Below are 18,930 nucleotides of genomic sequence, written 5' to 3'. Positions count from 1 at the left end.
ATAAATGTACTCTGTATAATATGGAAGAAAACAAATTGAAGGAAATGACTCATTTCTTCACAAAAAAATGTAAAACAAATTGGAAATTGTACCAAAAATTAAAAAACATTTTTAAAAGTCATAAAAATTATTGCTCAGGTCAGAAAGAGCTGTAATACATTAAATCAAAGATACTCAACGTTTTAGAGAGCGCGGGCCACTTCATTAGTTTGGAAACAAGTCGCAGGCCGCTTAAGTGTTCTGGGACTGTATCGAAGATCACTCAATTTACCAGTAAATATGGTCGCGGGTCACAAGTTATCTCACAACATGCCGTGGGACGCTCGAATGACCTGGAACTGTGCCGCAGTTAACTAAAGCGATCTCGAAATGTGCCGCGGGTCACATGAGTGATGTATGAATGTGCCGCGGGCCGCTTGAGGGATCCGTAGCTGTGCCGCTCAGTTCATTTCTGCTAAATTAGGTTAGGGGAACACGGGCCACATCAGATGACTCCAAGGGCCAATTTGGCGTGCGAATCATGCATTGAATCATCTGAGACCACCTATAAAAACGGAAACATTGAATCTCTAGTCCCTAAAGAAACCATCAATGATATGCAAAGATATTTAATTTTTTTCTACATATGAACATCGAAACAAACCCGAAATATTTTAAATCGATATAAATAATTACGTAAACGTCGATAAGAATAACAGTACATTTTTTTTATCGAATTTCCAAATTTTTTTATACAGTGAAATATGTATGTTCCGCTGTGTATGCCTCTGGGGGGGGGGGGGCAGCAATGTATATGATTGATTATACATTGAAATATATTGTTGCTTTTTCTAAAAAAATGGAGATCCTATACAGGGTGTCCCTGAACTGTCATAGGCCAAACTTTAAGAGAAGGTAAAATACACATAAGGAAGCATTTCTTGTATCATCGATGCGGGGTCGGAAATAAAAAGTGTTGGCGGAAAAAGCACGAAATGTTAAGGAAATAAAGCTTTTTATTTACATCATTGGGTAAGTATGGCACATTTCCTAATGGGTACGCCAATCACTTGCTAGACGCTGCCAGGCCTGCATCGATGTTGGTGAAGGCACGTGTGAGCAATTACTGTAATTATTAATGTAAATAAAAAGTTTTCCGTTTTCTCAACATTTCGTGTTTTTCCGCCATCACTTTTCGATCCCGGCCCCACATTGCTATACAAAAAAATACTTCTTTATGTGTATCTTACATTCCGTTAAAGTTTGGCCCATGAGTTCATGGACACCCTGTATACAGTAGAACTTTGATAATTAGGACTTTTACCAACCTCCCCCACCTGGAGTTTTGTATATAATTTAATGTTAAAATTTCTTATTTAGTTCGAATGTTTTGGATAATTTAGACTGGGACTTACAATTTATTGCCGATTCCGAACACGGCAGTCCTTTTTATACTCACCGAGAGGTTGGTGCTCTAACCTCTCGATATGGGACTTCCTGCGGTAGGAATGTTTTGTCTGTGGGTCATGTCGCCGTTTCTATTTCCTGTGTCAGGAAAGTTTCCGACCAGCAAGAACCGGGTATCGAACTCGTGACACTTCTAAACATCTTTTGGTACTTTATGCGAGTATCTAACCCACCTGGGCTATCGCACCTCATGATTTTTGTAAAAGCATGTTTAGCTTGGAAAATTTGTATAAGAAATCAGACTGATTTTCTCGATCAAGTTGTTAATCAGCAAGTCTTCAAAAACAATTAAAAGTTTTGAAAATTTTCTATTACTCTGTGCTCTTCCTTTGATAATTTAATGCCCATTTTAACATAATGTTCAACTTTCATGCAAACAATGCATGAAAAGAATGTGTACCTCTTTATCTGGATCTTTCCGTCATCGTTAAGATTATGGAAAGTATATTTCCTTTATATACCATAAGGTAATAAGCAAAATTTGGGTGACAGTTTCTTAACGGATGATCATGAACTGTTTCCGTAAATCAGGCATAAGAAATTCTGCTGTGGTGGTGGTGATTCCATAACAATCTAATAATGTAGCAGATAAGATCAACTATACACATTATAATTATAAATTATTAAAATTTGCGGAACAGTTTCGTAACTGATGAAGGGATTTTGATAATTGGTAATTATTACCTCCTGTGTGAATGTTGAAGATGAAGTTGTTATTTGTTGCCATTTTACAGATCAAGGAATTGGATAATTTGAATTTTGGATAAATCGAACTGTTTTCCAGTGACTTTGGACTTTCAATTGACAATCGAAAAAAAAAGTTGCAATATATATATACTTTTTTTGTTAAGGTGTACTCACTCAAATGAGTACAGTTCTTTGTTAAGCTCCATTCGGATGAGTACAGTTCTTCGGTAAGCTGTACTAAAATGAGTACATTGGGTACAAATGAGTTAACTAAATTCGACTGTATGTACAGTATTTAGTCAAAAGATTAAAACACGCGAAATATAAAATAGTTTCTCCGCTGTAATATCATACTACATATTTCTAGCGATTCTACGCAATAATGAACGGCGTTTCTCTCGTTAACACCGACGATAACAATAAATATTTCCGTAGTAATATAATTTATTAATATAGTCGCATCAATTACACTTTTATAATTATTCCAAAGTAATCCAGAACTGACACAAATACCGATACTCACCAGGGACTCCAACTCGGGTTCACAAACAACATAAAAACGATCACATAATACATTAAATCATTCAGACCTCATAGAAAAAACGAAAAACAGTCAACTTCTAATCCTTAAGGAACCCATCAACGATATTTATAAAAATATCCAATATTTTTCTTTTATAAATAACAAAATAAAGCTGAAATATTTTAAATCGATATAAATTATCAAAAACTTAGATTAAAATAACGGGGATATTTTTTCCGAATTTATAAATATTTTTATGCAGTGAGAGAAAAATTGTTACTTTTTTCTTCAAAATGGAGATCATATATTTAGTCACATAAGGGGAATTCAATTATAAATATTCATGAGATAGAAATTGTGTTACATTTGAGACTATCTTCACACGGAACATAAAAGCGGCATATTTAAACGAAAGATACAGGTAAAAATGGAAATCATACTTAAAATTTCACTTTGAGAAGAGGTAGACTTCTCTTTTTCTCTTCACTCGTCTCGTTTTGTTTCTTTGAATTTCGCACTTGCTTGGAATATTATGAAAATTTATTAACCTTTCGTGACGTTTTCGCTGCTTTCTAATCTCTCCAATCGTTAAATGTTTCGGAAAAGCTTTCGCTCTCACCCCCTGGAAAACTCGAAAAGTTTCAAGGATAATTGGTTCTCTGAAATATTCGTGTGCGAGGCGCGTGCTTATTTGCAGGACTTGCAGGAATATTTATATATATATGATAACAATTTTTCAATGCATAGCTTAACGAATTTCACTGGTTAAAAATTCGCTACGAGTTATTAAAACTCATATGCTAATTTTAGAAATGAATTTCATTGGGGGGATGATCGCGAGCATTTATTTCCGATTTCAGAGATCGGTGCAAGAGACAGGTTAATTGGCTGTGTATTTTTTTTTTTCATGGGATTTGTTGAAGAATGTGAAACCCATTAATGTTCAACGTGACACATTATGTGAAAAATATATATGGTAAGTATGATATATATACTGTATTTTTTACTTTAATGCTTGGAAGTTTTCTGAGAAAAATGCAAGATGGTGAGCTCAATTATAGTATAAGTACTTTTTAAAGAAGTAATTTAAATCAAAATCTTTCTAATCGAGACTGATATTATTAATGAAAGTTAATTGTTTTCAGAGAATATTTTATTATACTGAAAATGGTTTGTTCTTTCTTTTTATGTTTCGTATTTTTTTTATCCTTTTTTTTCTATTTTTTTGTATTTTCTTGTATCTAAAATTTGTAATTAATCGTAACCCTGAACTTGTGCAATTTTATTTTAATTTAATAATCAGGAGAAAATAAGTTATTTTATGTTATGTTCAAAGAGAAATGTTATCAGAAGAACTTTTCGTTGAAAAATGTAAGTGGAGTTTCTACGTTGATCTATATGCCGAGAGAAACAAATGAAAATAACAAAAATTATCTTAAAAAAACAACCAATCATCATAATTTTAATTTTAGCATAAAGTAAAAAATTTAACTTTGACAAAAAATAAAAATTCAATTTGGCAATAAAAAATTTCCTACAGGATTTAAATATCCCCCTAGAAATTTAGAACCTGACGGTGACATGAAGCATTGAATACGTTCATATATATAGAATATTTCTATTAAACATTGAATATTTATTTGAAATTAATAATTTTGTGTTGTTTGTGTTACATGCGTTTTTTTTCTCTTTTTGATGTTTTGTCTATTTTGTATTATCTATAAATTAATTAATCACGATGTTATTTTTTCAATCGTCTGTACAAACATTTGCCCCTTTACATGGTAAACACGTTTCTCACATCAATTTATGTTAATTTATATATATACATGAAAGGAATAAAGTGAATGTTAGAGTTAGTTATTATCATAATGATCATCTGGGTTTAAATTTTAATGACTTTTCAGCCGAGTTATTCCAAAAATTATAATTGTATAACTTCAAAGAAAAAGGCTAAATCGAATGCATTATTGATATGAAAACGTGAAAGATAACACGTTTTCTGAAAGTTAGAATTTCTGAACTATATAGTAAATTGGGTATTTATATCTGTATATGGCGTCTTATCTTAATCATAAATGTTTTCGAAAAATATAAATGAAGAAATGAAAAGAACCTATATGGGCTATATTTGATATGAAGAATTAAATTCATTGATAAAATTTCCTTAAATTTCCATGTGTACCATGAACTATAGAATGACATTTGGATCATAGATATTATTATTCTCATAACGTTAGATTTTTGAATCATTTACATAGATTTTTTTTTAATCATGTAGATATATTTTTGAATTATTTAGATAGGTTTGCAATCTATATGCATAAACTATTCATAACCATAGATTTATAATAATTTCTAATTTTAATGGGTGACATCCTGTTAATTTTGAAAATTATAATACTATAACTTTAAAGAGAAAATTAAAAAAAAATATGTTTTTGATAGTATAAAAATACAAAAATTATAAGTTTTCGTCAACTACAAAAACTTAAGTGATTTTCAAGATTATATTTTTAAATTAAAGTTCATAAATATATCATTCCTTATATTAATCATAAATTTTTAACAAAGAAATAAAGAAATCACAAAGGCTTATTATTAGAGGAAGCATTAAATTCATTGATAACTTTGTTCTAATATTTTAACTTTCATTATTGAATAAAGAAGAGTTTAAATCCTAAGGCTATTATTCTCTTAATGATAGATTTTTTAACCATTTAGATAGGTTTTTGATGTATATATAAGCACACGTTTACATATTATACACACAATCATAGATATTTTATCATTTTCAGTATTAAGGCATGTCAGTCTAGTTATTCTGAAATTTATGATTATATAACTTCAAAGAGAAAAAAAATTAAAAATAGCTTTAATATGAAAATACAAAGAATCGCAAGTTTTTATCAACTACAGAAACTCAGGAATTTCCAGAATTATATTTTAAATTAAAAATTTATAACTCTATGATTTCTTATCTTAATCATAAATGTTCCAGAAAAAAAAAGCTATAATAAGTAGAGGAAAAGCTCACCTTTCACGTTGATGATATGTCCGAAAAACACTACGGTGGCAATTATCAGACCACGCGCGTTTGAAAACGTGATTTTGCGAGTGGACATCACGAGGGAGAACGACGACTCGAAACTTTCATGGGAGTTTCTCACGATCTCACGAGTCGTTTTAATTTTACTTTTTTTTATATATCTTTCTCTCTCTCTCCCACTCAACAACAGAAGACACAAGCACGCGTTGCAAGTTTCGAGGGGAAAATAACTTGGCTGGATATATATAAAATAACTTGTCCGCACCCGGCACAACTCGAATGAGAAATGAGGCTTTTTGCCGCGTTGTTTCTGTGAGTTGGCTTCACCGCATATTGATCCAACGTGCGGTGAAGACAGCCTGACACACGCACACACACTCCCTTTCTCTCTTCCCTCATTTTTCCCCTCCGGTGAAAAGTCTGACTTTTGCTGTAACATCAGAACTGTTAAAGGAGGAAAGGACAGAAAAAAAATTATGAAAAGGAATCGAAAGTTATTATTCGTGGTTTGTAAATGAACTTGACGTGTTTTCTGGAAAATGTCATTATTTTGGATTGTGATTTTTGTTATTTTATTTTTTTCTCTAAATTTTGATTAAGACAAAACGACTTTCCAAACTAACTAAACGAAAATGAAGTTGGTTCAGGAAAAAAGTTCAGGGGAAGAAGGACAATTCCTTCAGATGTAATGCACGATTATTTTTGGGAATAAATTTTTATGTATTAATTTTGAGATTGCTTTTACATTCGATTTTTAGCGTTTTTTCTACAATTGGTTGGATTAGTTTTATGAGCTCGACTGGGACACGTTTCATTTGTTGGAATTTGCTAAAGTTTTTGATTTTTAAGCATTTGCTAAAGTTTATAATTTTTAAGAATTTGCTGAAGTTTCTAATTTTTAAGAATTTGCTAAAGTTTTTGATTTTAAAGAATTTGCTGAAGTTTCTAATTTTTAAGAATTTGCTAAAGTTTTTAATTTTTAAGAATTTGCTTATAAATTTTTAATTTTTAATGATTTTGCAAATTTTAATATTTTTTAAGAATTTGCCTGAATTTTTAATAGATAAGAAATTACTATAATTTTTAATAGATAATAATTCATAATAAAACTTTTGAGTTATAGAGAAATTTGGAATAGTTTCCAAATAAAAAATTTAATTTTTAGATTGAAGAATTTTCTATTTTCATTAAACGAAAAAATTTGAAAAAATTTTCAATTCCTAAATTTTTCTAGGATTTACTATTCATAAGAATTTTTTAGGACTTCTTATTTATTAGAATTTATTAGAACTTCTTATTTATTAGAATTTATTAGAACTTCTTATATATTAGAATTTATCAGAATTTTTTATTCATAAGAAGTCAATAGAAATTTTTATTCATACGAATTCAATAGAAATTTTTATTCATATGAATTCAATAGAAATTTTTATTCACACGAATTCAATAGAAATTTTTATTCACACGAATTCAATAGAAATTTTTATTCATGAGAATTTATTCATAAGAATTTATTCATAAGAATTTATTCAATAGAATTTTCTATTCATAATACTTTAATAGAATTTATTCAATAGAATTTTCTATTCATAATACTTTAATAGAATTTATTCAATAGAATTTTCTATTCATAATACTTTAATAGAATTTTATTCCCTCGAATTACTTAACCATCTGTTAGTAGAATTTGCAATGATTTTTTATTAATTCAAGAATTAATATGTTATTACTATATTTCACGATTCACTAGGGTTACTACTACTAAACCAGACATGCACCTCCATATTTTTTTGCGGAACTTCCAGCGAATTGGTGCATGTGCGAATGTGTGGTGTGTGCGTGTAGTAAACATTCCGTGAAGTTAGTAAATTTGTTGAAGTGTGTAATATTTGTTATGTGTAGTGCTGCCATCTGACATCAGTTTTTTTAACTATGCATGAAGTGTAATGATTGATTAGTATACTGTTGTAGGCCTGCTGCTCTCTGTGTCTGTGGCAAGACGTTTTAACTGGGAGGTCGACTCACATCACTAGGATTACTATAGATTACTAAATTTTATTACTATTTCCTATTCCTAAGAATTTACGAGAACTTACCAGAATTCACTATTAATAATAATTTACGAGAACTTACCAGAATTCACTATTAATAATAATTTACGAGAACTTACCAGAATTCACTATCAATAATAATTTACTAGCACATTTATTTCATAAGAATTTACTAGAATCTTCAATTCATAAGAATTTACTAGAATCTTCAATTCATAAGAATTTACTAGAATCTTCAATTCATAAGAATTTACTAGAATCTTCAATTCATAAGAATTTACTAGAATCTTCAATTCATAAGAATTTACTAGAATCTTCAATTCATAAGAATTTACTAGAATCTTCAATTCATAAGAATTTACTAGAATCTTCAATTCATAAGAATTTACTAGAATCTTCAATTCCTAAGAATTTACTAGAAATTTCACAATTTACTAAATTTTTTTCTTAATTCACTGGAACTTTCATTTCTTCAGAGAATTACTAAAATTTTTAATTTTTCACATTGTTTTATTTTTTTTTAGAATTAACTAGAATGGAAAATGTATATAGTAAATTATAAAAAATTCTTTAGAATTCCGATGGAAAATTTCGCACCCTCTCTTTTTTTCTAAGAGTTTCCTCCCTTATTTTTCCCCTCCGGTCAAAATTCTTACTTTTGCTGTAACATCAAAACGGTTAAAGGAGGAAAGGACAGAAAAAAAAAATTATGAAAAAAATCGAAAGTTATTATTCATAGCTTGTAAATGAATTTGACGTATTTTCTGGAAAATGCCATCATTTTGGATTGTGATTTTCGTTATTTTATTTTGTGTTTTTTCTTGTAAATTTTGAATAAGGCAAAACGATTTTCCAAACGAACTAACCGAAAATGATGTTGGTTTCGCAAAAAAGTTCAGTGGAAGAACGACAATTCAGATATCAATTCTTGGGAATAAATTTTTGTGTCAATTTGGATTTCTTTTATATTGAATTTTTAAAGCTATTTAAGAATTTGTTGCGTTAGTTTTATGACTGACTGGAGCCTCCTCAATTTTTAAGAATTTGATATAATTTTTGATACATGAGAATTCAATTAATTTTTTCATTTACGAAAATTCACAATAGTTTTTAATCAGAAAGCTATTACATTAATAAAACAAACAAGAATTTTCTATTTTTAATAAAGAAAAAAATATATTTGCGAGAATTTAAAATTCATAATAATTTACTAGAATTTTATATTCCTAAGAATTTAACAGAAGTTCGTACTAAATTCGTAAATTGTTGTATTAATAAGAATTTAATAAATTGTTGTATTCCTAAGTTTTGATTAAAATTTTGTAATCATAAGAATTTACTAGAATTTTCCATTCAAAAGAATTTACTGAAATATTCTATTCATAGAAATTTACTACAATTTTCTATTCATAGAAATTTACTACAATTTTCTATTCATAGACATTTACTACAATTTTGTATTCACAAAAAATTACTAGTGTTTTGTACTCAATAGAATTTAATAGATTTTCCTATTCATAACAATTCTCTAAAATTACTCTACCATTACTAGATTTCACTAAAGCTTTCTATCCAAAAAAATTTACCATAATTATTATTTTCATAAGAATTTACTGGAATTTTCCTTTTCTTAGAATTTGCTAGAATTTTCATTTTTTTGACTATTCAATTCTTCACTTACAAATTTTGAATTTTCAAAGCTAAAATTTTCAATTTTCAGATATTACTAGAATATTTAACTTTTTAGAGTTTACTAGAATGGAAATTCTCGTAAATTTTAAATAAATTTTGAAACCCAGATAGAATTTTGCACACTTTATTTTTCTCTGGCCTTCTCTCAGTTTCTATCTTTATTTTTCCTCTGCGGTGGAAAGTTTAACTTTTGTCGTAACATCAAAAATGTTAATGAAGGGAAGATAAAAAAATTATGAAAATGAATCGAAAGTTACTCGTGTTTTCTCTGGAAAATGTTATTATTTTAAATTGTGATTTTTGTCATTTTATTTTATTGTTATTTTTATTTCTTTTTGTAAATTTTGATTAAGGCACAAAACGACTTTCGTAACTAAGTGAACTAAGAGGAAGTTAATTGGAAAAAAAAGTTCAGTGGGATAATGGTAATTCCTTTGGATGCAATGCACGGTTATTTTGAGAATAAATCTTTTTTGAGCATATTAACTTTGTCTGGGATTCCTTTTGTATTTACTTCACACGTTTTCAACAATTTGTTTGATTAGTTTATTGATAGACTGGAGCATTTTTAATTTTTAAGAATTTTAGCTATAATTTTTATGATATACGAATTCGGTACAATTTTTTATTTATAAAAATTCGTGATACTTATTAATTAAAAGGATTTATTTTCACATTTGCAAGATAAGGACTTTCTACTTTTATTAAACAAAAAAAGTTTATTAGAATTTTAAATTTATAAGAATTTACTATGATCCGTTTCAGGTTAACTTTGCAGTGAAGGGAAAGCTACGAGGAAACCGCATCACTCGTTGCGATGGAAACGAAAGCCTATTAACTAATGTATCGATGCGCGGCATTGGTAAGATATGGCCGATTTTCTCGCCTACTCACTGCGAAAAATCGTTTTTTCAAGCATAAACGTAATGCATGTAAAAAAATTGCAGTGTAAGTTAGTAATAATTATATAATGAAAAGAAAAACGCTGGCAATACTTTTCGAAAGAAATTAAAGTCAGGTATTATATTTTTGATTGGAAAGTGTATTAAAATTTAGAAAAAAATAATTATCTTATATCAGCGTGTCACTTACTCTTCATTGATGTGCCGTAAGTAACAATAAAAAAATTTCGAAAAACATGATAATATTTTACTGCAATATTTCCCTTCCCTCAGCTGAAATTTAATTATAAAATAAATTCCAAACAATAATATGAAAGCACCGTGTAATTTTCAAATACTGTATTTCGCTCTCATATGGTATACTCTCCATGGTATATTTTACCATGGCTCTCAAAATCTCGGGGGTAATATACACCAATGGCTCATAATCACCAATGGCTCCACCATGGTGTATAATATACACCATGGCTCTCAAAATCTCGGGGATTTCGATTTTTTTTCAATTTATATGGAAAAAATAGACGTTAAATAAAATTTTGGAAGCCGATCAAAAAATAAATTATGAACAAGCAGATTAATTCCTATTAACCCGGTTTTCACGTTTGAATACGGAAATACACAAAATAATAATATATAATGATATACGGAAAAGGTTAGAATTTTTTTTACTCACTCTTCTTGCCGGAGAATTTCTGTCTCTCACTCACACGAACAGTATACGTCGATTCCACTTGTTTTCATGACAGTTTTAGTCTTTTGCTACGGTTGATGAGCTGCTCATGATTATTACGGATGATTCTTACCAAGTTATATTTACAGCAGCATTCACAAACGAAAAATGTAGCATTGAGGAAGGAAAAGAGCAGAAAACTTTTTAACGTATCCATCTACGGTGAAAATAAAGATACAGCTGTCAAGACGAAAAATGCACTGCAAGCCTAAACCACTGTGAGCCCCCTCTCTCGCTTATTTTATCTGAAGAGAAATTTCATAAAAATTTTCTATTTTTGAGAATTTATTAGACTTTTCTATATTTTCTAGAATTCACTAAAATTTTCTATATTTTCTAGAATTCGCTAAAATTTTCTATATTTTCTAGAATTCACTAAAATGTTCTATATTTTCTAGAATTCACTAAAATTTTCTATATTTTCTAGAATTCACTAAAATTTTCTATATTTTCTAGAATTCACTAAAATTTTTTATATTTTTTAGAATTTACTATACTCTCAGCTAATATTTACTATACTTAGCTAGAATTACTGTACTAGAGTAGAATTACTGTACTAGAGTAGAATTACTGTACTAGAGTAGAATTACTGTACTAGAGTAGAATTACTGTACTAGAGTAGAATTACTGTACTAGAGTAGAATTACTGTACTAGAGTAGAATTACTGTACTAGAGTAGAATTACTGTACTAGAGTAGAATTACTGTACTAGAGTAGAATTACTGTACCATTACTAGAATTTCAGAATTAATTTACTAGAGTTTACAAACTTGTAAGTGTCCGACACAATTTTAAAATAATATGATTTTTTGAAAAATTTTGACACAAAAATTCCAAAGAAATTCTAATTTATAAGAATTTGAAAATTCTTCATTTTTAAATTTTTTGCTACAAATTTCTCGTTTTGTAAGGGTAAAAAGGTTCTCTTTTGACATTTCTGAAACCAGAATTTTCTAAATTATCATTTAAAACAATATTTTAATATACGTTTAAATTTTTTCATTGGAAATTTTAATCTACGAACAGGAAAAATTGAAAACGTTTATAAGAATTCATTATAATTTTTAATATTTTTGATTTAGAAATATTTAGGCTGTTTAATTATAAGCATTTAGTGCATTTTTTTAATTTATAAGACCTCATAATAGCTAATAATACCTTATAATAGCTAAAATTTTCTCAAGCATATTTTAAACGTTTTAATTTTTAATCTATGAAAATTTACTAAAAATTTGTTTACATGAATTTACTGCGATTTTTAACTTAGAAGTATTATAATTTTTTTTTATTTAAAAGAGATTACATTAAAATGGTTAGTTAATGGGAATTTATTAGAATTTTTCAATTACTACTGTTTTTATTTTAAAGTCAATTGAATATTTTCACACGTGCCATACATTATTTTACTATATTTTGAAAGATTTAAGATAATTTCTAATAATAAAATCCAACTATATTTTTTATTTATTTCAAGAATCAAACGCATAATTTTATTATGATCATGCTAACAAACCAAAATATTTTGGAATTCAATTAGGAAAATTGATGAGAACTTATTTTTTTCGATCTGCATTTTTGCCGTTTATCAACAAGATTCGATTTGGTGTCTAAATATCAATGAGAATTCTTAATTTATAAGAAGAAATTATGGAATAAAATTAATTTTCAGTTCCTTTGAATCATTAATGTACTTTTTCTTGGTGAGAAATCTAATGCAATTTCAGCAAATTTCTTCTCTGTTATAGGTGATATTAATTACGAATCATTATTTGATTAAAAAAGAAATCACCATTTTTGCAATGATGTGGATTTTGAATGTTCGAAATATTCATATATAAAAATAAAGATCCATAATGGTCTATGAAGATCGTTATTCGCCGTAACTAAAATCATAAATCATACACAGTCTGCTCCGCTCAATTAGACAACGGATAAACGGATACACCGCTTAAACCTTTCCGACTAAGTTCCCAGTCTGAGCACACCTAAAAATTCCCTTTTCAAACGCTGAAAATAAACGATAAATAAAACGAAAATTACTTAGTTTTTAGGGATTATTTTGAACCTTCTTTATCAACACTGATAACAGCACCACACAAGCCAATCCATACTTTTGGCCTGTGTTTATGTTTTGAAAACCGTTACTTTTCAAAGACATGGATTCAAATTTCAGAGATTGTTATTATTTTGGATAATAAAAGGATTTCTGGAGAGAAAATATATATGTTATTTTGTTGGCTGTACACTAATCCTTTATTCTGTATAAGTTTTAACTTTTTACATTGATAGCTTGCCTAAGATCGAGTCCCGAATTTAAGGTGTTTCCCTCTCTAGACACACCTACAAAATTAAAACCGTAAATGCAATCTTTACAATATTATACCTGCGCACTCCTCTAGGCTTAAATAGACTGCATACAATATATATATATATATATACTAGCTATAATACCCGGCGCTGCCCGGGTTTTCTTCAATGAGGCTTTTTTGGATCACGTGATATCTCCCTCTCTTTTTGTTGAAGGACATACAAACCGTGTGCAAGTTAACCAATATGGCGACCTGCGCGATTCATGAAATAAGCAAATCTAGATTTACACAGAAACGTAGAAATGAATATATATTTTTCTTTTTTTAAGGGGCGCTAGGTATTTCGATCCCCCCCCCCCCCCGAACTTCAAGTTATCCATCTGTCTGTTCCAGCTTCCAAAACTCCTTAGTTAAAGCTGTGGAATTTTTTCGATGCACTTTTCACGGGCTCATAACTAATTTTAAAATATCCTAACCCACATGAATTTATGCAAATAAATATCAAAAGAGACAATATGGAGACATTAATTTTCATACTTGAGAAGATATAAATGAAATCAATGATATTGCTCGAATATCCAACTCAAAAGTATAGGTTTGGCTAATTACTTCATATTTAATCTCCTGGGCTTCGTATATCTCTAAGCGAACTGAATATTTCAAAAATCGAGAATTCAATTTAATTTTTAAAATTATTGATGTGGCAGGAAACCCCCCCCCCACTAAATTTCCGTATTTATGCAGTTAAATCGGCAATTTTAATACTGATTTCTATGAGGATCACCCTTTTCCTGACCCTCAAACAGATGCTGATGATGATTATGACGTCTATTCAAAAAGCCTCATTACTGAGAGTATTGAAAATGTGGCAAACCATTATAAAGGCATAAACTATTATATATGTGCATATACTTACAGGATTAAAGAAGTGACAAATCGTTGTAAAGGCATATGCGTATCTGAAACGCATTGCTAGGGAACCACGGTAACGAAAGTAAACGTTCGGAAAGTGATTGTTGAGGCCCAAAAACCATTGTTGCCGGACAGTTTTTTTGCCCATTTGGGGCATTTACCCTGGTCTGACGAAATTTTAAAGTAGCCTATCGTTCAAGTCGGGTCCCATTTTGTATATAAGCAAAATTTGGCGACGATCGATCTAAAATTGTAGATTTGCATAGAGAACACACACACACAGACACACAGAAAATCAATTTTTTATATATAGATAGATAGATATATATTTTATTATTCCAACTTTAAAGGGTAGATTGCCGGAACGTGTTTAAACGGATAAAATCCTCCGCACCAAAATATCTCCTATAGAGACAATGTTAAAGGTCCCCCAATTAATATGATAATATCGAAGACTTTTCCTCGCTTAATCGAATATTAAGCTTCACACATCAACTGTTAATACACATCAACTGCTATATGCTTAATGTTTTTTATTGAATGAAACATTTGGAAAATTAATGGAGAATATGCTACTAGGTCAAGATAAATACATTTCGGCAGGACCGTAGCTACCCATTTCTGTGCACTGTGCAAGAACTTGAATTTAGGCCCATTTAGGTCAATTATAGGCCCCCTTCCAAGTGAGCCCTGTGCGGGTGTACCTGTTTCACCTGCCCAGTTATGAACCTGCATTTGGGAGTAGGTACTGGCCTTCAAAAGTATTCAAGTTGTCTTCAATAAGTATATTTAAATATTTTATTTTTATTCTCTCTTGAGCCAATACGCTAACGTTCCTAATGATAAGTAAAAATTCTAGGTATTGTGTGATTATGTTGATATGTTCTGACCCATAATTCTGGTCATAATATAGACGATTCGCTATAAAATATGATTTTCATGAAAATTTCTGACAATAATAAAAAGTTTGTAAGTTCCCTTACCGTGCATTATTGGATGTAAAATAGTTATTTGCTGTTTACACTAATTTATAATCATTTTTTGTTCTTAAATACAGGTATTTGAGGTTATTATCCCCATGCACTTATGAATTATGAAGTATATAAGTGAAACTCGTTTATTACGCCATAAAGGATTCGATGAAGTTATTTCGTTACTACCGAGGTTACGAGGTTACGTTTTCAAGAAGTTATTTGTGATGTGGGAATGTCAACGCCACGGAATTCCTACGAATCAGAAATCACCATGTCATTGACGTGACTCACGTCACGTCAGAGTAGTCTAACGGCCTTAAGTCTGATTTTTCTAGCAGGTTTTCCGTGCCGCGTGCAACGTGAATCGCTTAGCACGACACGCCGTTCACTCACCAATAAGAAAAGATGTACGACTGTTTTCCTACAGAGCGCAACACGCCTCGGGCCAGCGCTTCACGTCGGGCGCGATTGGCCGACTGCTTTTGGTGGAGCCGAACGCGTCGTGCGCCGCACGTTTCGCCGAACTTCTCTTCATTTTTGTTGCGTTTTCTTTCCCCTCCGTTGAAACCGGAGCACGCAGACGAAAGAATAGTTGATGCCGTATACTTTATACTACATAGTGGGCGAAAAGTCCGTAGAAACTTTAAAAATGAATAAATGCCAGAAAATAAGCAAAATAAAAAACGGTTTTCAGGGTTAGCATCGCTAAGTCACAGGAATTTTTTTGAGATAAGGAAAAAAACCCCAAAAAACATCTGATAGGTGGCACTGGTTCGGTGGAAATGTGCAAATGAGACGGTTATTTATAAGACGGAATGATTTATAAGAACTTGCGCTCCTAATCCACAAGCAGTTCATTGTTGCAAAACGTGTATGTGGACCTGCTGCACTCTGCCGTTGCAGGACTCGCCTGCAATGTTGTATACCCTGTGGTGGTGGTGAACACATACTGCTGTAATAAACGATTTGGAGGCATTCTGTTCGTTAGTTGCGTATCTTTTCTTTGACTTGTGTACGTCAGCACTACCTATCCTGTCTTAAACAAATTTCAGTGACCTAGCGATGCTAACCCTGCAAACCGTTTTTTATTTCGGAAATTTTTCCGGTGATTTTATGAATTTTTAAAGTTTCTCTACGAACTTTTTCAACAAAATTTCCATTTCCTCTTTTGCTACCTGATTTATTCGAGAAGCTTTATTAATATTGATTCAAATACACGAACTAAACTAACGTTATAAAATTACAATTCAATTCTTCTCCGCTTAATTGTATATTGTGTGCTGGATGTGATGATATCCGATAAAGCGGGGGCCGACTGTCTGACATAGTTCAAATCCGACACGATCAATTAGAACTATGATTATAGTAAAGGGAATTTAACGAACTAATTGAATGATTAATTTCGTTATAAATACTAATATTACATTTCCCAGCACTATATTCTTAGTACAAATACACCTTTTCAATATTTATGATTACGTTTATGTGATCACGTTTTTTTTAGGATATTTTTATACTACATTAATAATGCAATTACCGTTTCCGAAAACCAAATTAAAGAAAAAAGATGCATAAAAATTTCACGAGAACTTAATTATGTTGGAATAATATCATTTTCCCCCTTTTACTGTGTGTATGTATTCATGTTCTTTCCCCATATACGCAGCGTTTCCCTCTTTTGGGGACTTTCTTTTTCCCTTCACTTCACCGCTGCTGTAGTATAGTTATTTCTTTTTTGCTTGTATAAAATGTCGTTCGTCTGACTAGACATGTGTTTCGTTTCTCTCTCGTCGTCGTCTCTTTCTTTTCCACACTCTGCCCGCCCACAGGTTATGGGCCCAGAGCATCACCCAGAGACGTATCTTTGGAGACGGTAGCGTTTTCAATTTTTTTTTTTTCCCGCGCGCCGATACGCAGTAGTCGTATCTCGTTAGAAGTTTAGTTTCCATTCGTTTTTATCGTGTGCATCAGGAACCTTCGCAACGATAATGGCCAGCATCAAGGACAATATTGTCAAGCTGAACAATCACAACTATTCGAACTGGAAATATAAGGTTAAACTTCTGCTAATGAAAGAGAAACTTTTCAAGAAAGTCATCGAGAACGACAGGCCGGATCCAGGTGAAGCGAATCGAAGGACCCTCGATCTATGGGAGGAAGCCGACAGCCAAGCACAAGCGTACATTGGACTAACTGTCGAAGATGATCAGCTCATTCACATCCGTGATAGTAAATCCGCGAAGGACATGTGGATCGCCCTGAAGGAGTATCACGAGAAGAGCACCCTCACCAACAAGGTTCACCTGATGAGGACAATCTGTTCCCTGAAACTAGAAGAAGGCGGAAATGTTCCCGAGCACGTCGTCCGCATGCAAGAACTTTTTCTGAAGCTGAGGGACCTCGGCGAGGAATCCTTATCGGATAAATGGAGTACCGCCATGCTACTCAGCAGCCTGCCAAGGAGCTTCGACCCGATGATCACCGCATTGGAAACACGTGCCGAAACCGAGTTGACGTTCGCTGTTGTCCAGCAAAAGGTCATCGCCGAATACGAAAGAAGGCAGCAACACGCGGATCCAGGCAGTATCCTCACCGAAAGAATGATGAAACTCGGATCAAGCCACATCGAGAGGAAAAACTCCATAAAGTGCTATTTTTGCAAGAAGCCCGGCCACGTCAAGAACAGATGCAGAAAATACGCAGAGTGGAAAAGGAATCATCCGGAGAAAACGTCCAGGAGCTCAAGTGAAAATAAAGTGAGCGCCGCTCAGCAAAAGGATACCTTGCTGTCACTAGGCATACGGTCGGAAAACTGGATTGTGGATTCTGGTGCCACGCGCCACGTGAGTAACGATATCAATTTTTTCACGTCGTTAGATAACTCATATAAAGATAATATTGAAGTCGCAAACGGCGAAACAGTTCATGTGCTAGGCATAGGTTCCGGGAATATGCTATTGAAAAATTTAGACGGTTCGGTGACAAAAGTGTTACTTTCGAATGTGTTGTATGCTCCCGATGTTGTCAGTAATCTAATATCCGTTCGTCAGCTAACTTTGCATCATGCTTCCGTGAACTTTCATAGTGATTATTGTGAAATTCATAAAGATGGAAAGCAGATCGGTATTGCTGACTCTGTCGGAAATCTGTACAGATTACGGGTTTGTCAGTTACATAAAGTAAATACAGTGACTGGACATAAAGAAAATTGCGTACACACATGGCATCGAAAAATGGGTCATAGAGATGTAGAAACCATCAAGAAGATGCATGCTGAAGGACTTGTTCATGATTTGAAACTCATTGACTGTGGTATCAACATGTCCTGCGATACGTGCATGAAAGGGAAACTTTCGAGACTACCACTTCCCAAGAAATCCACGAGTGAGTCGAGCGCACCGATAGATCTAATTCATACCGATGTGTGCGGCCCGATGCAAACGATCACACCAAGTGGAAAGCGGTATGTTGTCACGTTCATCGACGATTATTCGAGGTACACTCAAGTACATTTGTTGGCACAAAAATCGGACGTATCCGATGCTCTTAAACGGTACCTGAATCTTGTTGAAAATGAATTCGGTCGAAAAGTAAAGGTGATTCGATCCGATCGAGGAGGTGAATACCTAAACCGAAACTTGAGGAAATTCTTAGC

At 31.7% G+C, this 18,930-nt stretch overlaps 1 protein-coding gene across 3 annotated transcripts in view; it reads right to left on the bottom strand.

Moving 5' to 3' along the window:
* LOC149087984 (lachesin-like) overlaps nt 1-18,930 on the bottom strand; it is a 294,258-nt gene that overhangs the window by 132,340 nt on the left and 142,988 nt on the right. Inside the window, exon 1 of one of the 3 annotated variants that reach the window (XM_089243387.1) lies at nt 5,694-5,961. The exons of the other annotated variants lie outside the window; for them this stretch is intronic. Within the exon in view, the coding sequence (XP_089099513.1) occupies nt 5,694-5,781 (88 nt within the window). The 5' untranslated portion in view covers nt 5,782-5,961. Of the gene's footprint in view, nt 1-5,693; nt 5,962-18,930 lie in introns of those variants that run through there. 3 annotated transcript variants of the gene reach the window in all.

The sequence above is a fragment of the Pholcus phalangioides genome, unplaced genomic scaffold (assembly GCF_987345545.1).
Source record: "Pholcus phalangioides strain wild (caught in Gottingen) unplaced genomic scaffold, Ppha-v1.0 ptg000003l_1, whole genome shotgun sequence".
Classification (NCBI taxonomy): Eukaryota; Metazoa; Arthropoda; class Arachnida; order Araneae; family Pholcidae; genus Pholcus; species Pholcus phalangioides.
The sequence above is the reverse complement of the archived record's forward strand: the minus strand, read 5'-3'. Positions and strand labels throughout refer to the sequence as shown.